Here is a 22686-nt window from a genome sequence, read left to right on the forward strand (position 1 = left end):
GCACCCAACCTTTTGTTTTTGTTTGTTTGTTTTTTTGCTTTTTTTTTTTTAGAGATAGGGTCTTCCTCTGTCCCCCAGGCTAGAGTTCAGGGGTGCAATCACAGCTCACTGCAGCCTCAAACTCCTGGCTCAAGTGATTCTCCCATCTTATCCTCCTAAGTAGCTAGGACTGTAGGTGCCCAGCACCACATCTGGCTAATTTTAAAAACTATTTAGAGTTGAGGTCTCACCATGTTCCCCAGGCTGGTCTTGAACTTCTGGGCTTAAGTGATCCTCCTGCCTCAGACTCCCAAAGTGTTGGGATTATAGGTATGTGCCACTGTGTTCTGCCAGCTTTTGTTACTTTAAATATACCACTGGGCGTGGTAGCGCACATCTGTAATCCCACCACTTTGGGAGGCTGAGGTGGGAGGATTGCTTAAGCTCAGGAGTCTCAAACCAGTCTGGGCAACATAATGAAACCGTTTCTACAAAAACTACAAAAATTAGCTGGGTGTGATGGCGAACTCCTGTAGTCGTGGCCACTCAAGAGGCTGAGGTGAGAGGATTGCTTGAGCCTGGGAGGTCGAGGCCGCAGTAAGCCAAGGTTGTGCCACTGCACTCCAGCCTGGGCGACAGAGTGAGATACTGTCTCAAAAAAAAAAAAAAAAAAATTACTCGAAGAATACATGGCCAGGGTATAGAAATTCAAATATTAATGAAAAAAAATTTTAATTACCCCTTAATCTGTCGGTCTAGAAACCCATTTTCCAGGCTCCATATCGGGCACCAGGACACAAAAATGAATAAAACACATTCCCAGCTGGGTGCAGTGGCTAATGCCTGTAATCTCAGCACTTTGGGAGGCCAAGGCGGGCAGATCATTTGAGGTCAGGAATTCGAGACCAGCCTGGCCAACATGGTGAAACCCTGTCATGGTGAAACCCTGTCTCTACTAAAAATACAAAATTTAGCTGGGTATGGTGGTGGGTGCCTGTAATCCCAGCTACTTGGGAGGCTGAGGCAGGAGAATCGCTTGAACCCAGGAGGCGGAGGTTGCAGTGCGCCGAGATCACACCATTGTACTGCAACCTGGGCAACAAAACAAGATTCTGTCTCAAAAAAAAAAAAAACACATTCCCATCTCCAGGGGCTCTACAGGTTCCTGGGGCTCCAGCTGCACAGACAAGGCCCACGTAGGGGCAGGCATGGGGTGGGCTGCAGGAGGGGTGCACAGGAAGAGGTGGCCTGAGGCCTGCGGGAGCAGGCAGTTAACAAACTCTTCGGGAGGAGGAGGCATGAAGAAAGCGTGTTCAAAGTCCTAGCATGGAGAGCAGAGGAGCTGGAAGTGGGCTGTGTCTGGCGGATGGGGGTTTCCAGACCCCAAGGCTAATGAGAGTGCTAGTATTTAGCAACTGATCACTGCACATGCCCATGTGGTCCCACTGCCCACACAAAGTCAGGGGTCTCACTGCAGCACAAAAACATCCGCCCAGGATCTGCAGTCACGGAGGAGGCGCGGCTCCCGGCTTCCTTTTGATTTTCACTTGATTTTCATGCTCAGATCAATGGTAAACAAAGCAAGTCTGGCCCTAAATGTGAAATAACCAAGTGGGTCTGGGTCCTTGGACCTCCCCTTCTCCGACTACTCTCCTTGCTCAGTCACCCTACCAGTTTCATGACCCTACAGGCCACCTATCTGGAGATGCTCACATTTCTATCCCAGCCTGCATGTCCCCCCTGAGCCTCCACTGACCTTCCCACCTGGCTGTCTAATAGCCATCTTGGACTTCTATGCCCTCATATAACTCTGGATACCTCTGTCCCCAAACCTATTCCTTCTCGTCTTCCCCATTCCAGAAATAGGCACCACCATTTGCTCTAACCCCAAACTAAGGAGTCATTCTTTTTTTGTTTTTGAGATGGAGTTTTGCTCTTTTCACCCAGGCTGAAGTGCAATGGCGTGATCTCAGCTCACTGTAACCTCTGCCTCCTGGGTTCAAGCGATTCTCCTGCCTCAGCCTCCCCAATAGCTGGGATTACAGGTGCATGCCACCACACCTAATTTGTGTGTGTGTGTGTATGTATGTGTGTATATATATGTGTGTGTGTGTGTGTGTATATATATAGTTTTTTTAATAGAGAAAGGGCTTCACCATGTTGTCCAGGCTGGTCTCGAACTCCTGACCTCTGATGATCTGCCTGCCTCAGCCTCCCACAGTGCTGAGATTACAGGTATGAGCCACCACACGCGGCATGAGGAGTCATTCTTGATTCCTTTTTTCACTCCTAACCCATCCAATCCATCACTAAATCCTATTGATTTCACCATCCAAACACTTCCCAAATTGTACAGGCTTCCCTGCATCCAATGCCACCTCTCCATTCAGAAGCATTATCAATTTCTCCCTGAACTGCCTCCTACCTGGTCTCCTGTTTCTATGCTTACTACACCCTAAGTTAAAATAATATATCAGCCAACAGTGTTTTCTGTAGAAATAGAAACATCCATCCTAAAATTCAAGGGACCCCAAACAACCAAATCTATCTTGAAAAAGAACAAAGCTGGAGGAATCACGCTTCCTGATTTCAAAACTTACTATAGGCCACATGCGGTGGCTCACGCCTGTAATCCCAGAACTTTGGGAGGCTGAGGTGGGTGGATCTTTTGAGGCCAGGACGTCAAGACCAGCCTGGCCAACATGGCAAAACCCCATCTCTATTAAAAATATAAAAATTACCTGGGCGTGGTGGCAGATGCCTGTAGTCCCAGCTACTTGGGAGGCTGAGGCACAAGAATCACTTGAATCTGGGAGGCGGAGGTTGCAGTGAGTTGAGATCATGTCACTGTACTCCAGCCTGGGCTATTAAGTGAGACTCACTGTCTCCAAAAAAAAAAAAAAAAAAAAAAAAAAAGAAACAAAAAAACACCTGATTTGGGAGAAGTTCAGATGCTGAAGGAATTGTCGGATATCAATCCTTTTTACCAGCAGAAAGCTGGGGAATATATGGGAGTGGATTCTAATGGGTCAATCCAGAGCCTCTAGTTACCAACATAGCTGACTTGCAAGAGAGTCTAAATCCAGTGCGTTAGCTTCGACAGCTGGGATGGCTCCAACTGTTTGCTTAGCTAAGCTAGTGGAATGACATCTGGACTTGTGTGTCCTGCACTGGTGGCTTTCCTTGAGTTTTAGAGATAATAGCGACCACATTCGAGTATGCTGCTCCGGCCCATTTGACAGAGAACCCTGCAGGTCCGGGGTGCTCAGGGTGTCTGTGACAGGTCATGCTCCCGTGAGTTCTGGTAGGGCCCGGTATAACAGTCACAGCACAGGCTGGGTGAGGTGGCTCCCTCCTGTAATCCCAGCACTTTGGGGAGGTCAAGGTGGGGTGGATCACCTGAGGTCAGGAGTTCAAGACCAGCCTGGCCAACATGGTGAAATTTAAACGTCTTTAAATTTAAAGTCTTTACTAAAAAAATACAAAAAATTAGCTGCGCATGGTGGTGGGTGCCCATAATCCCAGCTACTCAGGAGGCCGAGGCAGGAGAACCGCTGAACCCAAGAGGCGGAGGTTGCAGTGAGCTGAGATCACGCCACTGCTCTCCAGCCCGGGCAACAAGAGCAAGACTCTGTCTCAAAAAAAAGTCACAGCATAGACGCCAAGGGGTTTGGAGCAAAGATATACCCTCCTCTGCAAATGACTATTCTCCATTTAAACATTACGCAGCTTCAGATTTGCTACCAGGTACTGGTAGAGAACAAATGCCAGACTCTGGGACCCCAAATGAGGGTGTGACCTGAGCCAGCTGTGATCTGAATCAGGTGGGATGTGGCCCATCGAGCCACACACCACACTGCATTGTCAAGGGGAAGATCAGCCTTAAGCAGCTCCCAGGAACACAGGTAAGTCACAGGAGCAGGGAGCTCAGACTCCCACAGCACCCCTTCCACTCCATCACCTCCTTACCCACTCCCCACAGATACGGCTTCCTGGGGATTCTCCGTGGGCAGAAGAACGAAGAAAGATACAGACCCAGTTAAAATACTGTTCTGTAAATATGCTGGCACCAGCCAGCAGTGGAACACTGGAGCAGAGCAGCTTCATTTTAGAATGTGACTGAAAGGCAGAGGTGAAGGGAAAGTCCCCCAGTGGGCCACCTGCCTGGATGGAGAGAAAGCCAGAAGGGTCATGGCCGGGCACAGTAGCTCATGCCTGTAATCCCAGCACTTTGGGAGGCCAAGGTGGGTGGATGACCTGAGGTCAGGAGTTCAAGACTAGCCTGACCAACATGGAGAAACCCCCGTCTCTACTAAAAATACAAAATTAGCCAGCTGTGGTGGCGCATGCCTGTAATTCCAGCTATTCAGGAGGCTGAAGCAGGAGAATCACTTGAACTCGGGAGGTGGAGGTTGTGGTGAGCCGAGATCACACCATCACATTCCAGCCTGGGCAACGAGAACGAAACTCCGTCTCAAAAAAAAAAAAAAAGCAAGCCAGAAGGGTTAGGTCTACTCCAGTTCAGGGACAGTCATTAACACTTTGAAGGTTCAGGAACTTGGAAAGAACATGTTTGGAGACAGAAAGACAAGAAGGTCTCGGGGGTGGGAGGGTGTGGATGAACCTCTCGAACTGGGGAGAGATGTGAGGAGATTTGTATTCCATGTGAATGCTTATCAAAGGACACCTTCTACACAGGAGACGTGGAATCAGTAAGTGGCAGGATCTCCCATTCGTACATGTTCATTGGTCTCTTTTCCAGCAGCTCTAAGGTGCTGTGTTAGCGCTTATTCCATCAAGCTTACGTATAATGTGGCCATGGACACATCTGGAGCTGTGGGAGCCAAGTCTGGAACTGATGCAGTAAGGGCGTCTGCAAGGGCCTTAGATATTCCAGTCTTTCTCCTTTGTCATTCTTGGCATGCTGGTTTTAGGCTTCATGCTTATTGCCTCATGGTTCAAAAATGGCTGCTACTGCTCCAGACTTTGTGACTGCATTAGATAAGAACAAAGGGAAAGGGCAGTTTCCACATTGCTTCATCAGGCCTCAAAGCTTTGTTTGTTTCTTTTTTTGAGATGGTGTCTTGCTCTGTTGCCCAGGTTGGAATGCAGTGGTATGATCTCAGCTCACTGCAGCCTCTACCTCCTGGGTTCAAGTAATTCTCCTTACAGGTGTAGCCACTGTGCCCAGACAGCTTTGTCTTTTTACTGAAGAAAATATCTTTTTTGGGGGGGACGGACTCTCTGTCGCCCAGGCTGGAGTGCAGTGGCACGATCTCGGCTCACTGCAAGCTCCGCCTCCCGGGTTCACGCCATTCTCCTGCCTCAGTCTCCCGAGTAGCTGGGACTACAGGTGCCCACCACCACACCCGGCTACTTTTTTTTTTTTTGTATTTTTAGTAGAGATGGGGTTTCACCAGGTTAACCAGGATGGTCTCTATCTCCTGACCTCGTGATCCACCCCCCTCAGCCTCCCAAAAGTGCTGGGATTACAGGTGTGAACCACCGCACCCAGCCTGTATCCTCTGATTTTATAAGGACGTTAGATATCTAATCCCTACTGAAATAAATTGGGGTGCGGGAGGCAGTGAGGTTTAAGGCAAGAAATGCCAAAGTTGCCAACATATAAAGTTGGAGATTTTACTTATAAATCCAAATTGAAGACTGGAACAGCACTCACTGATCCCACAGTGCCTCATGGCAAATTTGGGCTGCCCTCTTGGATGAGCCAGAGTCGTCAAGTTTGCTACAGACCCCTCTATTCTCTATCACTCACCTGTCAGCTTCACCCATTTCCATTACTGCTTGGACCGACTTAGGATACTGCTTAAGAGTTTTGTTTTGTTTTTAGAGACAGGGTCTCATTCTGTCACCCAGGCTGGAGTGCAGTGGCACAATCATAGCTCACTGCAGCCTGTAGTCACACGCCACCAGGCCTGGCTAGTTTTTAAGTTTTTTGTAGAGAAGGGTTCTCACTATGTTGCCCAGGCTTGTCTCAAACTCCTGGCCGCAAGTAGTCCTCAGACCTCATCCTCCCAAAGGCTTGGGATTACAGGCGCACCACGCCTGGTCTGAGAGTGATCTTTTTTTTTTTTTTTTGAGACGGAGTCTCACTCTGTCGCCCAGGCTGGAGTGCAGTGGCCAGATTTCAGCTCACTGCAAGCTCCGCCTCCCGGGTTTATGTCATTCTCCTGCCTCAGCCTCCCGAGTAGCTGGGACTACAGGTGCCCGCCACCTCACCCGGCTATTTTTTTGTATTTTTTTTTCAGTAGAGATAGGGTTTCACCTTGTTGGCCAGGATGGTCTCGATCTCCTGACCTCGTGATCTGCCCGTCTCAGCCTCCCAAAGTGCTGGGATTACAGGCTTGAGCCACTGCGCCCGGCCTGAGAGTGATCTTTTTGAGCATATGTTTCTCCCACTGGGTTAGCACAGTGTTTGGTACCTAAAGTGTAAACAGGATTTTTTAAAAAGGAAGTTGCCTATTCTAGTAAAGTTGGCTAACATAGTGCATGAAAGGAGAGGGAGAGGCTTTGTGTGAAAAAGAGCCACACGCAAATCCTACCTCCGCTACTTATTAATACTAGCTTCCTCAGCCTGATTGTTTCCTTATCTGTGAACTGAAGTCAACAGCATCTGCTCCACAGCATTACTAAGAAGTTCCGATAAGCTCGGGCGTGCAAAACCCCAGACAAAACGCGGAAGTTCCCTCCTTCTCCAAGAAAGAAGAATAGATTAAGTTGAAATGAATTTGGGTTGGAATTAGGAAGGAAGATTTTAAGAGCTGAGGCCACATCTTATTATGTTTGCACAGCTAGAAGTGCTTAATAAATATTTAATGATAATGATCATTTAGCTCAATAGAATATAATTATACAAATTGTGAAAATAAAATTATGCCAGGCTGTCATTACAGATAATGGCCTGAATACAGGGATAACAAGGGGCACACCAGAGCCTGTTGCTGTGACGGCTGCCAACAGGCAGGGAGCTCACAGAGCTGCTAAGGGCTCCATGCAGGGACTGGGGGGCCTGGAAGCTAGGGAAAGGGGTAGGAGCAAGCAATCTGGGCCAAGGGGAGAGGCTGGTGGGAGCCATACTGTCCAGAGCCTTGTGGTCCAGCACGGTGGACACATCCCACGGGATGATGGAGTGGGAAGTCATTGGAGAGTTTTCAACAGGAGAACAGCAAGAGTTGATATATGATTTTAAAATGTTTTTATCATGGTAAAATATTTATAACATATATTAACATTACTATTTTATATTAACATATTGACATTATATTGTTAATGTTAATTTTATTATTTTGTTGTAATTTTATTATTTTGTTATTATTATTATTTTGAGACAGGGTCTTGCTCTGTCACCCACCCTGGGGTGCACTGGCACAATCACAGCTCACTGCAGCCTTCACATGTTGGACTCAAGCAATCCTCTCACTTCAGCCTCCAAATCTCTGCCTCCTGGGTTCAAATGATCCTCCTGCCTCAGCCTCCCAAATAGCTGGGATTACAGGCTTGTGCCACCACGCCCGGCTGATTCTTATATTTTTAGTGGAGATGGCGTTTCACCATATTGGCCAGGCTGATCTCAAATTCCTGCTCTCATGATCTGCCCACCTCGGCCTCCCAAAGTGCTGGGATTATAGGTGTGAGCCACTATGCCCCGCCTAAAGCAAAATTTTTAAAGGAAAGACTGAGGCTACATCTCTGCTATCTGCCAACTAGATACAGGGATTATGCAAATTTCCTCCAGGAATACAAATCAAGCGGAGGGAGTGACTGGGACTACAGAGGCACATTGTCACGCTCCATGCTGGGCGTTTTCTGCTTTTTCGATAGTACTCATCCCAGTGGGTGTGAGGGTGTACTTCACTGTAGTTTTGATTTTCATTTCCCTGATGACAGTGATGCTGAACATTTTTTCATGTACTTATTGGGCCATTTGTATATCTTCTTTGGAGAAATACCTATTCAAGTCCTTTGCCGATTTTTAAATCAGACTGTTTTTGTTGTTGAGTTTTCGAAGTTCTCTCTATATTCTAGATATTAATCATCCCTTATTGGAGGTATGATTTGCAAATACTTTCTCCTCTTCTGTGGGTTGCCCTTTTACTCTGTTGATAGTGTCCTTTTTTTTTGAGATGGAGTCTTGCTCTGTTGCCCAGGCTGGAGTGCAGTGGGGCAATCTCAGCTCACTGCAACCTCTGCCTCCGGGGTTTAAGAAATTCTCCTGCCTCAGCCTCCCAAGTAGCTGGGACTACAGGGACATGCACCACCATACCCAGCTAATTTTTTTTTCTTTTTTTTTTTGAGAGGGAGTCTCGCTCTGTTGCCCAGGCTGGAGTTCAGTGGCGCAATCTCGGCTCACTGCAACCTCCATCTTCTAGGTTCAAGTGATTATTCTGCCTCAGCCTCCCAAGTAGCTTACAGGCATGCACCACCACACCTGGCTAATTTTTGCATTTTTAGTAGAGACAAGGTTTCACCATGTAGGACAGGCCGGTCTTGAACTCCTGACCTCAGGTGGTCCACCCGCCTTGGCCTCCCAAAGTGCTGGGATTACATGCGTGAGCCACTGCGCCCGGACTTTTTTGTCAGCCAGGCTGGAGTGCAGTGGCATAATCTTGGCTCACTGTAACCTCTGTCTCCTGGGCTCAAGCAATTCTCCTGCGTAGCTGGGATTACAGGTGTGTGCCACCATTCCTGGCTAATTTTTGTACTTTTAGTAGAGATGGGATTTCACCATGTTGGCCAGGCTGGTCTCAAACTCCTGACCTCGGGTAATCTGTCCAACTTGGCCTCCCAAAGTGCTGGGATTACAGGCGTGAGCCACTGTGCCTGGACTTTTTTTGTTTTTGCGACAGAGTCTCACTATGTCGGTCAGGCTGGAGAGCAGTGGCACAATCTCAGCTCACTGCTACCTCTGTCTCCCAAGGTCAAGCAATTCTCCTCAGTCTCGAGTAGCTGGGATCACAGGTGTGTGCCACCACGCCTGGCTAATTTTTGTCTTTTTAGTAGAGATGGGATTTCACCCATGCTGGCCAGGCTGGTCTTCAATTCCTGACCTCAGGTAATCCACCCACCTTGGCCTCTCAAAGTGCTGGGATTACAGGCGTGAGCCACTGTGTTGGGCCTGGCTAATTTTTGTATTTTTAGTAGAGAAGTGGTTTGACCATGTTGCCCAGGTTGGTCTTGAACTCTTGACCTCTGGTGATCCACCCATCTTGGCCTCCCAAAGTGTTAGGATTACAGGTGTGAGCCACTGTGCCCGGCTGATGGTGTCTTTTCATGTACAGATTTTAAAATTTTTCATGAAGTCCAATTTGTCTATTTTTTCTTTTGCTGCCTGTACCTTTGGTTATCTAAGAAATAACTGCCAAACCCAGTGTCATGAAGCTTTTCCTCTATATTTTCTAAAAAATTTATAGTTTTATAACTTTCACTTCAGTCTTCAATCCATTTTAATGTTTGCACATGGTATTAGATGAGGGTCCAACTTCATTCTTTTGCATATCGATATCCAGTTTTCCCAGCACATTTGTTGAAAATACTTTTTCCCATTGAATGGTCTTTGCATCCTTATTGAAAATAATTTGACCATATGTGCAAGGATTTGTTTCTGGGCTACCTATGCTATTCCATTGGTCTGTATGTTTGTCTTTATTTTTTATTTATTTTTTTTGAGGTGGAGTCTTGCTCTGTCGCCCAGGCTGGAGTGCAGTGGCGCGATCTCGGCTCACTGCAAGCTCCGTCTCCCAGGTTCACGCCATTCTCCTGCCTCAGCCTTCCGAGTAGCTGGGACTATAGGCGCCCGCCACCACACCGGGCTAATTTTTTTGTACTTTTAGTAGAGACGGGGTTTCACTGCGTTAGTCAGGATGGTCTCGATCTCCTGACCTTGTGATCCGCCCATCTCAGCCTCCCAAAGTGTTGGGATTACAGGCGTGAGCCACCATGCCCGGCCGTATGTTTGTCTTTATGCCAGTACCACACTGTTTTGATTACTGTAGCTTTGTAGCAAGTTTTTTTGTTTTGTTTCGTTTTTTGAGACAGGGTCCTGCTCTGTCACCCAGGCTGGAGTGCAGTGGTGCGATATCTCATTGTAACCTCCGCCTCCAGGCCCCATCAACCTCTAGGCTACAAAAGGTAAGGGTCTCTTCTGGCCATCACACAAACTGGTTCTTTCATCATGCTTGATCTGAGAATGCCTGAGCTTTTATTGAGCTTTTTTCTTTCTGAAATCTCTCCAATGCAATCATAAGCAACTGGCCCATCGCACAAGCTTTGTGGCCACCATTCCCACCATGGTGGCCACTTGTGGCAACTCTGCCTTCAATGGACACTCCATGCACGCAATGACACGTGATGGTTTCAGTAACTATTTTGCCAGGGCATGCTGTCAGTGAGGGCTTCTCTACATACCAGCGCAATCAATTCAGATAAACAGCCCCAGATCCTCATTTTTGTGGGTGTTTCCAAGGACCACTCCAGGCTCCAAGTATGAATGTTTCAACGCTCAATCAGGAAGGCAGAAAATTCTTAGCTATTTCTATTTTTATTTTTTTGAGAGTGAGTCTTCCTCTGTTGCCCAGGCTGGAGCGCAGTGGTGTGATCTCAGCTCACTACAACCTCCGCCTCCTGGGTTCAAGCAATTCTCCTGCCTCAGTCTCCCGAGTAGCTGGGATTACAGGCATGTACCACCATGCCCGGCTAACTTTTGTCTTTTTAGTAGAGACGGGGTTTCACCACGTTGGGCAGGCTGGTCTCAAACTCCTGACCTCAAGCGATCCGCCTGCCGCAGCCTCCCAAAGTGTTGGGATTACAGGTGTGAGTCACTGCGCCTGGCCCAGAATTGTTTTCAAGGGTATTGTTAGTGCTGGAGGCGCATGACTGGGAAGGAGGTGTGTGACTGAGAAGGGAGAGGTGCTATAGAGCAAAAGGGAGGAGATGCTACCTAAGGATCAGGATGCTGGGACTGCCCCTGGCCTGGAGCCCACACTTGCTCCCAAAGGACTCCAGGGCTGCCACTGTTGAGCAGACACTGAAGAGTGAAGCCGCTCAAAGCACTACATGTGCAGGTGGTGATCCCTATAAGCCCACTGCAGTCACTACCCTGCAGCCAGCAGGCAGATAAACAAGGCTTCTTCCTCCCACTCCACAGCAATCTTTCACAGGGGCCTCCAATTTGCAGAACCTACCCAGAAGCCAGCCAACAGGGCATTCTGGGAAGTGCAGAAGACTGCCTTGCACCACCCTGGGATGCCCATGAGAATGGTGCAGAGGCACTGTCGGGAAGACAAAGTGAGCTCCTAAAAAATGGAGCTAACGACAGGGTGAGACTAACTCACTGAGCTTTTTCCAGAGCCGGGACGTTCTCAAGGATAACAGTCTTGAATTCTGCCATTTAGGTTTAAAGCTTGTTTCCTTTTTTACATTTTTGTTTTTGTTTTTCTTTTTGTAGAGACGGGGATCTTGTTACATTGCCCAGGCTGGTCTCAAACTCCTGGCTTCGTGTATGTCTCCCGCCTCAGTCTCCAAGTGTTGGGATTACAGCTGTGAACAACCACACTGGCCTTTTTTTTTTATTTTTATTTTTTTAAATGGTAAGCACTTCTTTTCCAGTCTGGATTTCCTGCTTGGCTTCTCTCTCTACTTCTCAAATTATTAATGACTGTGAACATCACCTGCCCAGTCTACAAGCTGAGCTTCTCATCCCTATTCTCTTTCTCCCCTCCCCCCTCCTTCCTTCCTCTTCGTGCTCTTTCCTAATGTTAACCCATCCTGTTCTCACACATACTCAAAAGAGAAAGACAAGCCAGACAAAAACCAATAGCCAGCTAGGGAAACAAAACATCTACCAGCTTCAAAATATGTCATCACTATGGCTTGTTTCTTGTGTGGACCAAAGGACCCTCTTGTGTCGCTGCTCTTGTGTAGCAGTTCCCTGCCCATCTTTTGTGAATGTCAAGGGCTTTCCCACTTACAGAGGCAAGGCTGGGAGGGAGAGGGAGTCTGCAGCTCCACCTCCTGCTTGTGCAAACTGCCAGGCGTCGGCTCTGCATAAGGCACAGTGCCATTTGGTCATCACTCAAGAACCAGTGTGTGCTTTTAAAGTGGATCTGCTCCCTTCAAAACTTTTTTTTTTTTTGAGAGGAAATCTTACTCTATTGCCCAGGCTGGAATGCAGTGGTGTAATCTCGGCTCACTGCACCCTCCACCTGAATTCAAGTGATTCTTTTGCCTTAGCCTCCCATGCAGCTGGGATTACAGGTGCTCACCACCATGCCCAGCTAATTTTTGTATTTTTAGTAGAGACGAGGTTTTGCCATGTTGACCAGGCTGGTCTGGAACTCCTGACCTCAGCAATCCATCTGCCTCGGCCCCTCAAAGTGCTGTGATTACAGGTGTGAGCCACTGTGGCTGGCCTGAAACTTTTTTTTTTTTTTTTTTGAGATGGAATCTCGCTTTATTGCCCAGGCTGGAGTGCAGTGGCGCTGTATCTGCTCACTACAACCTCTGCCTTCCGGGTTCAAGCGATTTTCCTGCCTCAGTCTCCTGAGTAGCTGGGACTGCAGGTGCACACCACCATGCCCGGCTAATTTTTGTATTTTTAGTAGAGATGGGGTTTCACTACATTGGCCAGGCTGGTCTCGAACTCCTGACCTCATGATCCGCCCACTTTGGCCTCTCCAAAACTTTTTTTTTGAGACAGGGTCTTACTCTGTTGCTTACACTGGATTGCAGTGGCACAATCACTGCTCACTGCAGCCTTGACCTGCTGGGCTCAAGCCATTCTCCTGCCTCAGCCTCTAGAGTGGCTGGGAACACAGGTGCATGCCATGATGTCCTATTAATTTAATTTTTTTTGGCCGGGCGCAGTGGCTCACGCCTGTAACCCCAGCACTTTGGAAGGTTGAGGCAGGAGGATTACCTGAGGTCAGGAGTTCAAGACCAGCCTGACCAACATGGCAAAACCCTGTCTCTACTAAAAATGCAAAATTAGCCTGGCATGGTGGCACATGCCTGTAATCCCAGCTACTTGGGAGGCTGAGGCAGGAGAATTGCTTGAACCTGGGAGCCAGAGGTTGCAGTGAACCGAGAGTGCGCATTGCACTCCAGCCTGGGCAACAAGAGTGAAATAAATACATAAATAAAAATAAATTTTTTTGTTTTTGAGAGAGTTTCTCTGGTTGTCCAGGCTGCAGTGCAAGTGATGCTGGCCTGGAACTCTTGACCTCAGGTGATCCACCCACCTCGGCCTCCCAAAGTGCTGGGATTACAGGCGTGAGACACAGCGCCCAGCCGGAGGTATTATTTACTTTTCAGTCTCCCTCAGACCTGAAGGTCAGCTCTAAGAGGGCAGGGACCATGGCAGCCCTGCTCACTGGCTGTACCCTTGTGCTTAGCAACGCCTGACATGTATTTCTGTGCTCAATTATGTGCGCCAGGACCTGAGGTCAGTGGTGAAGATGACACTACACTTAACACCCTCCAATTCAAACCTCTGCCAAAATGTGCTCCCTATCTCCGTAAATAGCTCTTTACCAAGGCCTTTCTGATATCTCAGTAAGCTGTGCTGATATTCCACATCAGCTCCCTCTTGAAATCAGACCCCAAACCCTACCATTTCCCATGATCCTGCTAAAAGTTAAGTTGGTGGCCGGAGGCGGTGGCTTACGCTTGTAATCCTAGCACTTTGGGAGGCCGAGGCGGGAGGATCACGAGGTCAGTAGATCGAGACCATCCTGGCCAACATGGTGAAACCCCGTCTCTACTAAAAATAGAAAAAAATAGACGGGTGGTACGTGCCTGTAATCCCAGCTACTCAAGAGGCTGAGGCAGGAGAATTGCTTGAACCAGGGAGTCGGAGGTTGCAGTGAGACGAGATCGCACCACTGCACTCCAGCCTGGAGACAGAGCGAGTCTCCGTCACCAAAAAAAAAAAAAAAAAAAGTTAAGTTGGACCCCTTACTCTTCCAAGGGCCTCCCCACTCATTCACAGCGAATTCTGCGGTCTCCACGGCCCTCCCTGGTCTGGCCCCTGACCATCTCCTGCCTCTCTCCTCCCAGCTGCTGTCCCCTTGGTACCGCCGGCCTCCTGAGGGCCAAGTTCCTGGGTTCTGGTAATCATCTTCTACCTGGTCTCCGTGATTCCGCCCTTACGCGCACCCACCCCCTCCCAGCCGGCAGCTGCAGGGATCTTTTTAAAACTGCCCGGGACTCCTTTGCTCAAACCCTACCACGACTTCCCATTTTTTTTACATTAAAAAAAACCAACAGGTCCTAGCCCCGGCTGCCTGTCAGACCTCAACGAGCACGCCAGGCTCTGCACACCGTCTCTCGGAGCAGTCCCGAAGAGGCTGTTCCCACCGGGCTCCAGGACCTCCTCCGGGCAGCTCCCCGCCCTTCACCCCCAATGAAGGCGCCTCTCCCCATCACCCCGCGGCGCAGAGCGGTGCAGCAAGCCCGGCACCCCCGCATCGCCCGTGCTGGTCTCTGCTCTTGCACCGGCCGCGTAGCTACCGGCGCAGGACGCATCCGCTGTCGGCTTGGTCGTCCCCCCCAGAACTTCATGCTTCAGGAAAGCATCACTTTTTGCCCACGGCGGCACGCCCGGTCCTAGCACAGCGCAGGCGCTTAACACACAGCACCGAGCGACGAGGCCCGGACTCGGAGAGTTTTGCTTGCCCATTCGCAGAGCCCTCACCCGGATCAAAGTCGTAGTCCGCGACCGCAGCCCAGAGACTCCAGAGAAGGGCGCGGCCCCGCAACGCCCCGGTCCCCGCCCCTCACTAGGCTCTGGGCTCCTGGCTCCACGTCGGGTCACACACTCGGTGGGGGAGGGGCGGGGGGGTGTGGGCCGAGGGGGGGCGCATGCGCAGATGGGGCGCGCGAGGCATCACGGAGCTCGTAGTCTCCCGGACGGGCCGCTCCAGGCCTCGCGGCGGCGCCTCCCCACACTACAACTCCCACGGGGCAGCGGGCACGGCTCCCCGCACCCACCGGCTGGCCGGCAGGGCAGCCACTTCGCGGTCGGGCCCGCCGGCTGCCGCCCGCGCGAGGGGCGGGAAGATGGCGGACGTGGTCGTGGGCAAAGACAAGTGCGCGGAGCAGCGGCTCATCTCGCTGCCTCTATCCCGCATCCGGGTCATCATGAAGAGCTCCCCCGAGGTGTCCAGCATCAACCAGGAGGCGTTAGTGCTCACAGCCAAGGCCACGGTGAGGGGGTAGGGCGGGGGTGTGGGCCGCCCTTACCCGTCGCGCCCCGCCCCGCCGGGCTCTGGGCACTGCCCAGTCCCCTTGGGCCCGCGCGCCGCCGGCTGCCCTTGCCGGGCTCGCGCGCGCCCGCTGTCCCCGTCCCACGCCGGCGCGCGCCACGGTGCCCCCGCGCCCCCACACCTTCTCGCGCATCTTCGCCCCGCCCACCCCGCGCCGCTCCCTCTGGTTCTCGAGTTTTTTCGCCCCGCCTACCGCGCGCCTCTCCCGCCCTTTCTCTCCTTCCTTCGCTCCGCCCGCCCCACCCTTCCTTGCGCACCTTCGCCCCTCCCACCCCACTGTCCTCCCGCCATTTCTCGCGCTCTTCCGTCCGGCAAACCTGTAAGCTCCCGCGTTCCTCTGCGCGCCTTTCGTCCCGCCTACCTGTGCGCTCCAGTCCTGCTTCGCGTGCGGCGCAACGTTTCCGGCTCTAGCCGTGGGCGTGAGCGCCGAGTGGCGTTTTTCTCGTTAGGTTTTTTTGGGGGCTTTTTCGCCCGAGATTCCCAGTCCCGGCGTTCCTTTTCTCGTCACTGGCCTGCTTCGTGCTTTGGGGGCCCTGGCTCCTCCAGTGTCCCGTGGGAGGTGCAGCCGGGCGCTTCACCCGCCACTCGAGGCTTTTTTCCCCGTAGGTGCGGTGCCAGCTCCAGCGGTCCGAGGCTTTCGAGCCCGCCCGCCCGCCACACCTGGCCCCTCGTCTTAAGAGGCAGCACATACCCCAACCAGAATTTAAGGAAGTCCAGGGAACTTAGTTTTACAGCCGGTTTAGCATCCTCTTGGGTGCAAAATAGTTAATTTTGTCTTTTTAAAAAATTGCGTCTTGATAGTATTAGGCCAGATGTTTTCCTGCTCTGAAACTGGGCCATATTTCAGCTACAGAGTTAAATGCTTTAGCTTGCCTTGCATTCCATTTTCCAGTCCCTACTTGTAGTTAAGTATATGATGTTCCGACAGTGTTGGACTAGAACTAAGGGAAGTGGGAAATTACAGGTTTCTTGCCCGCTTTGTGTCAGAGCCATGTTTTCCTAGAGCCCAGGGAAATAATTGCATATTCTGCAATTATTGCACCTGCGCCACAAACAGCCAGAGGGAGAGTGACCCTGGGGTCATCTGGGGACATTTGTATTTTCCTGTACAGTTTCATTCTATTGGTGTTAAGGAATGGGGATTTATGCAGGCACTTCTGATCCCTTATTTTTTGAGATGGAGTTGCCCAGGCTGGAGTGCAGTGGCGTGATCTCGGCTCACTGCAACCTCTGCCTCCCGGGTTCAAGTGATTCTCCTGCCTCAGTCTCCTGAGTAGCTGGGATTACAGGTGCTTGCCATCACACTTGACTGATCTTTGTACTTTTTGGTAGAGACAGGGTTTCCCCATGTTGCCCAAATTGGTCATGAACGCCTGACCTCAGGTGATCCGTCTGCCTCAGCCTCCCAAACTGCTGGGATTACAGGCCACAATGGCTGTCTTTCTCATCCCTTATGAACTGAACTAGATGCGTTAAAGTCAAAACCTTGAGAAAGGCTCAGTTCAGCCTCTGTAAAAATGAAGACTTGGCCCTGCTATAAGAACTGGGGTGCAGGAGGGAGAAGATGATCAGTTCTGGTTGTTGCATTAGGTCTGAGGATTGTACGTTAGTTTCTAGAATAGAAAAGTTTCGGCAAAATGTGAGCTGTGGTCACTATAGTTGTAGGTGAACCACGTTAGAAACAGTGTATGCAAATAGAAGACTAAAAATGTATTACTGAGCCAAATAGAATTTTTGAATGGCTTTTTGCTTCTTTCTTTTCTTTTCTTTTTTCTTTTCTTTTTTTGAGACAGAGTCTCGCTCTGTCTCCCAGGCTGGAGTGCAGTGGCGCGATCTCGGCTTACTGCAAGCTCCACCTCCCGGGTTCACGCCATTCTCCTGCCTCAGCCTCCCGAGTAGCTGGGACTATCGGCGTCCGCCACCATGCCCGGCTAATTTTGATTTGGTATTTTTAGTAGAGAGGGGGTTTCACCGTGTTAGCCAGGATGGTCTCGATTTCCTGACCTTGTGATCCACCCGCCTCGGCCTCCCAAAGTGCTGGGATGACAGGCGTGAGCCACCGCGCCCGGCCGCTTCTTTTTTTACTGTAGAGGTTGGCCATTAAACAGTTATGATTAATATTTTTCATAAGTTAGACATCTAAAGCCTCTGGAAAATGCCTGCTTCTCTGCCAGTTTTGATACTGCCTTTGCTTTCTTTCTGACCTCGTGTTTTTCTTTTCCCCGGTGATTTCTTTCTTTCTTTCTTTTTTTTTTTTTTTTTTTTGAGACGGAGTCTTGCCCAGGTTAGAGTGCTGCAACCTCCAACCTCTAGTTCCCAGGTTCAAGCGATTCTCCTGCCTCAGCCTCTCAAGTGGCTGGGATTACAGGCACCTGCCACCATGCCCAGCTAATTTTTGTTTGTTTTTTTTTTTTTTTTTTTTGAGACGGAGTCTCGCTCTGCCACCCAGGCTGGAGCCAGTGGCCGGATCTCAGCTCACTGCAAGCTCCGCCTCCCGGGTTTATGCCATTCTCCTGCCTCAGCCTCCGGAGTAGCTGGGACTACAGGCGCCCGCCATGTCGCCCGGCTAGTTTTTTGTATTTTTAGTAGAGACGGGGTTTCGCCATGTTAGCCAGGATGGTCTCGATCTCCTGACCTCGTGATCCGCCCGTCTCGGCCTCCCAAAGTGCTGGGATTACAGGCTTGAGCCACCGCGCCCGGCCTAATTTTTGTATTTTTAGTAGAGATGGGGTTTCACCATGTTGGCCAGTCTGATCTCAAACTCCTGACCTCAAGTGATCCTCCTGCCTCAGCCTTCCAAAGTGTTGGTATTACCGGCGTGAGCCACCACACCCGGCCTCCGCAGTGATTTCTTGTAATTTAAGAAACCAAGATAATCTGAAGTCTTAATGTAATTTTAAGCCTGATAATAAGGTATCAGCAATGTAATTTTACAAAATTAAGCTCTGTGGTACATTTTCAAAGCACACCTTTCATTTTCCTTTTTCATTTTGTTTTAGGAGCTCTTTGTTCAATGTCTAGCCACCTATTCCTACAGACACGGCAGTGGAAAGGAAAAGAAAGTACTGACTTACAGTGATTTAGCAAATACTGCACAGGAATCAGAAACTTTTCAGTTTCTTGCAGGTACTTAGTCTTTGAAACATTCTGGTTAAAAAATGATTAGTAATCAATAGCTCTTTCCCCACCCCTTGCCTCCCTTCTGCTTTCAGGGAATTAGACTTTTTGCTACTTTTTCCAAGCCGCAAAGTGCTATGAGCTGTCACAGGAAGATACTTTTAATCTTCTCTGTTTGAATGTGTTTGTAATGTGGTCCACCTAGAACAACGGTGAAGACAGCAACATTCAGAAGATGTGGGTTGCCCGCCTGTGCTGGGCAGTCCTTTACAAGGACCCTTCCTGCCACTGAAGGGAAAACTCAGGGTGGGTCCACATGCCCATAGTTAGAGCTTAAGTCTGCCCTGGGGCTAGCACCTAGCCTATCTCAGGTAATCGGGCAGAGTTGCTTATAAAAGCAGCTCATAGAGACACCATGGTTTGTACTCAGTGGAATAATGGAAAGAGGCCTGTAGCATTCGTTAGGAGACAATGCTAGTTTCTGTGATATTTTACCCAGAAATGTAGCCTGAATTTCATCTTGTTTTAGAACCTCTTGTAGAGGTCAAAGCAGGAACTAGTACAGTTTGAAATGTGCATTGCTGTGTTCAAAGTCTACCATAACCAATTGCTGATGTAAGCTTTATGTTTTTAAGATATATTACCAAAGAAGATATTAGCTAGTAAATACCTGAAAATGCTTAAAGAGGAAAAGAGGGAAGAAGATGAGGAGAATGACAATGATAATGAAAGTGACCATGATGAAGCTGAATCCTAAACCAAAAAAGTGCTTTAAAAACCAGCCTGGCGAGGACTGCCCTGGACCCGCTCCACTGTCTATAAGTAAACACAGCACTGCCCGCTTTTAGCATCTTCACTTCACAGACTTCCAGTGCATGATATTCTTTCAAGGTATTCTTTCCAGGCCAAGATCGAGCGCCTCATGCACCTGCGCCACAAACAGCCAGAGGGAAAGTGACCCAGACAGCAGTCCCTCCTTGACAGGCCCACCCTGCAGCTCAGGCACCAAGAAAGCAGCCGATACTGGCAGCCATTGCAGCTCCAAACTGCAGAGGCAAAGCCAATTTTAACTTTTCAATTTACAGTCGATTTTGAAGAACTTCGATGTATCAGTTATGTAAATTCATGTATGTATATTTTGGAATCAGTTCTTATAAACAGCTCGATTCAGTTTTAGCTAAATATATAGTTTATAGGACGTATATTTGAATTTTTATCTTAAGTTGACTGTTCAGATATTTTTCTACTGTAAAGAAATATACTTTTCTATTAAAGAAAAGAATTTTCTATTAAAGAATTACTGTACATATTTTTACAGTAAAATGCTTTATGGAACTAGTTTTAACTGCCTGCAAATTTTGAGAAACTTAAAAATAAGCATTCTAACACTTTTATTACCACAGAAAAATTCCAAGTCAAATTATCAAATCAAATACAAAAATAAGTCTCACCTCTTGTATAAGCATGTTGTGCTAAAAAAAAGTTTTGAAACATTTTGTATATTGAAGATCTCTCATCTTCCTGTTCTTTGCTTTAAATTCCTGGCACTTGTTTGTACTGTCTCGAAGAGAAAACCTATCATAAGCCTATTTTTTTTTTTTTTTTAACCCCCCATAGGGTAAATGTTTGGTTCCTCTCATTTCATTTTTTTTTTTTTTTTAAGATGGATTCTCACTCTGTTGCCCAGGCTGGAGTGCAGTGGCGCTATCTCGGCTCACTGCAACCTCCGCCTCCCAGGTTCAAGTGATTCTCCTGCCTCATCCTCGCAAGTAGCTGGGACTACAGGCGTGGGCCACCATGCCCAACCTATTTTTGTATTTTTAGTACAGATGGGGTTCGCCATGTTGGCCAGGCTGGTCGCAAACTCCTGACTTCGGGAGTGATCTGTCCGCCTCAGCCTCCCAAAGTGCTGGGATTACAGGCGTGAGCCACCATGCCTGGCCTTCATTATCTCTTTTTTAAAAATAAAGTTTATAATTTACATTCAGTAAAATCACCCTTTTTAGTGTGTAGTCTGTGAATTTTGACAAATGCATAGTTTTGTAACCACTCGATAGGACAGTTCTGTCACCCAGGACATTTCCCTGTTCCCTGTACTTCGTCTCTTCTCCTGCAGCCTGGCAACCACTGGTGTTTTCTGTCCGTCTTGTTCATTAACATTTATTTTAAAATAAAATATTTTTAAAAATACTTTTTGGTGTACAGTTCTGAGTTTTGGCAAATGCAGTCAAGTCACCACCACCACCACCACAATTAACAACTATATCGCCCTCCAGAAAATTCCCTTGTGGCCAACTCCTTCCCCACCTTTTACCCTAGCAACTGTCAAGCTATTCTGTGTGCCTATAGCAGGTGTCAGCAAATTTTTTTCTGGAAAGGGCCATGCAGTAAATAGTTCAAGCTTTGTGGGCTTTTATAGTCTCTGTTGCTGCTGCTAAACTCAGCTGCTGTACTACAAAAGCAGCCAGGTAATTAATCTGTGAAGGAATGCAGGTGGCTGTGTTTCAATAGAGCTTTATTTCTGCAAACCGAAACTTGAATTTTGTGTAATTTTCATGTGTCATGAAATATTGTTTTCTCCAACCATTTAATAATGTAAATACTTGTTAGCTTATGTACCATTAAAAAATGGCTGGATTTGGCTTCCAGACCACAGTTTGCTGACCTGTCTTTTCCAGAATGTCATATAAATGGAATCATTCAGTATGTAGCATTTGAGTCTGCGGTTTTGCTGTTGAGCAGAATGCATTTGAGATTCACCTGTGTTGTCACAGGTATCAGCAGTCCGTCCCTTTATATTGCTGAGTAGGATTCCATTGTATGGATGTATCTGTTTATCCATTTTCCAGGTATATGGATAATTACCCATTTAGATTGTTTCTAGTTTTGGTGATTGTAATTTTTTTTTTTGACAGGGTCTTACTCTGTCACCCAGGCTGGAGTGCAGTGGCATGATCATGGCTTACTGCAACTTCTACCTCCTGGGTTCAAGTGATTCTTGTGTGTCAACCTCCTGAGTAGCCAGGATTACAGGCACAGCATCACCACACTTAGCTCATTTGTTTGTACTTTTAGTAGAGGTGGGGTTTCACCATGTTGGCCAGGCTGGTCTCTACTCCTGACATCAAATGATCCGCCCGCCTCTGCCTCCCAGTGATGGGATTATAGGCATAAGCCACCACACCTGGCCTTGATGACTACAATTAATAAAGCCCTGTAAGTATTTGTGTACAGGTTTTTGTTTGTGTTTTCTGCGATGGAGTCTCACAAACTCTGCTGCCAAGGGTGGTGTGCAGTGGTGTGATCTTGGCTCACTGCAACCTCTCCCACCTGGGTTCAAGCCATCCTCCCACCTCAGCCTCCTGAGTAGCTGGGATTACAGGCACTCACCACACCTGGCACATTTTTGTATTTTTAGTAGAGATGGATTTTTGCCATGTTGGCCAGGCTGGTCTCGAACTCCTGAGCTCAATCAAATGACCTGCCCACCTCAGCCTCCCAAGGCGCTGGGATTACAGGTGTGAGCCACTGCGCATGGCCTGTGTACAGGTTTTGTGTGAACATAGGATTTCATTTTACTTGGGTATATGCTTATGAGTGGAATGAGATACAGAAGTTTATAAGAAACTGCCAAACTGTTTTCCAAAGTGGCTGTGCCATTTTGCAGTCCCACCAGTAGTGAGTGAGTTCTAGTGGCTCTGCAGCCTGTACAAAAATTGGTATCAGTTTTTATTGAGTTTTGAGAGATTTATATATTTTTAATACAAGTTATTTGCCTGATAGGAGATTTGCAAACATTTTCTCCCAGCCACTTTTCATTCTCTTAATAGCATCTTTTTTTTTTTTTTCTTCGAGTCTGAGTCTTGCTCTTGTCACCCAGGCTGGAGTGCAATGGCACGATCTCAGCACACCGCAACCTCTGCCTCCCAGGTTCAAGTGATTCTCCTGCCTCACCCTCTCGAGTAGCTGGGATTACAGATGCGCACCACCACACCTGGCTAATTTTTGTATTCTTAGTAGAGATGGGGTTTTACCCTGTTGGCCAGGCTGGTCTTCAACTCCTGACCTCAAGTGATCCACCCACCTCGGCCTCTGAAAGTGCTGGGATTACAGGCATGAGCCACCGCGTCCGGCCTGAAGCATTCTTAAGGCACCATAAGTATTTAAGATCCGATCGTTCAGGGAACACTTACCTTTCAGTTCCTCCTTGAACCAGGTGCCAGGTTGTTACGGTAGCTTCCTGACTGGTTCCCTCACACTGCCTACAGCCTTTCCTCTTTCCAACTTGCATACTGCTGTCAGATTATCA

The 22686-nt window shown here is 48.5% G+C and overlaps 1 protein-coding gene and 1 long non-coding RNA gene across 3 annotated transcripts in view; one reads left to right on the forward strand and one right to left on the reverse strand.

Moving 5' to 3' along the window:
- LOC111553360 overlaps positions 1 to 15399 on the reverse strand; it is a 32362-nt gene extending 16963 nt beyond the window's left edge. Inside the window, exon 1 of the long non-coding RNA XR_002734925.3 lies at positions 14690 to 15399. This is a non-coding gene — a long non-coding RNA (uncharacterized LOC111553360). The remainder of the gene's footprint in view (positions 1 to 14689) is intronic.
- On the forward strand, positions 14858 to 20007 carry CHRAC1 (chromatin accessibility complex subunit 1). 2 transcript variants are annotated; one of them, XR_002734924.3, is made up of 4 exons: positions 14858 to 15201; positions 18260 to 18386; positions 19013 to 19238; positions 19488 to 20007. XR_002734924.3 is itself a non-coding variant. In XM_023228113.3 (3 exons), exons 1-3 carry the CDS (start codon positions 15055 to 15057, stop codon positions 19132 to 19134), a joined length of 396 nt encoding a protein of 131 aa, XP_023083881.2. In that variant the 5' UTR covers positions 14858 to 15054; the 3' UTR covers positions 19135 to 20005. The 2 variants fall into 2 exon arrangements, 1 of the variants encoding a protein (XP_023083881.2); XM_023228113.3 differs by having other exon boundaries at positions 19013 to 20005.
- Positions 20008 to 22686: the final 2679 nt, after the last annotated feature.

Source organism: Piliocolobus tephrosceles, chromosome 7, assembly GCF_002776525.5.
Source record: "Piliocolobus tephrosceles isolate RC106 chromosome 7, ASM277652v3, whole genome shotgun sequence".
Classification (NCBI taxonomy): domain Eukaryota; kingdom Metazoa; phylum Chordata; class Mammalia; order Primates; family Cercopithecidae; genus Piliocolobus; species Piliocolobus tephrosceles.

What these genes read in the sequence shown, in the direction of transcription:
- CHRAC1 (XM_023228113.3), top strand. Translation starts at nt 15,055, where the DNA reads ATGGCGGACGTGGTCGTGGGCAAAGACAAGTGCGCGGAGCAGCGGCTC. An exon ending in TGCTCACAGCCAAGGCCACG is followed by an intron (nt 15,202 to 18,259) that starts GTGAGGGGGTAG and finishes ATTTTGTTTTAG; the next exon opens with GAGCTCTTTGTTCAATGTCT. An exon ending in AACTTTTCAGTTTCTTGCAG is followed by an intron (nt 18,387 to 19,012) that starts GTACTTAGTCTT and finishes TATGTTTTTAAG; the next exon opens with ATATATTACCAAAGAAGATA.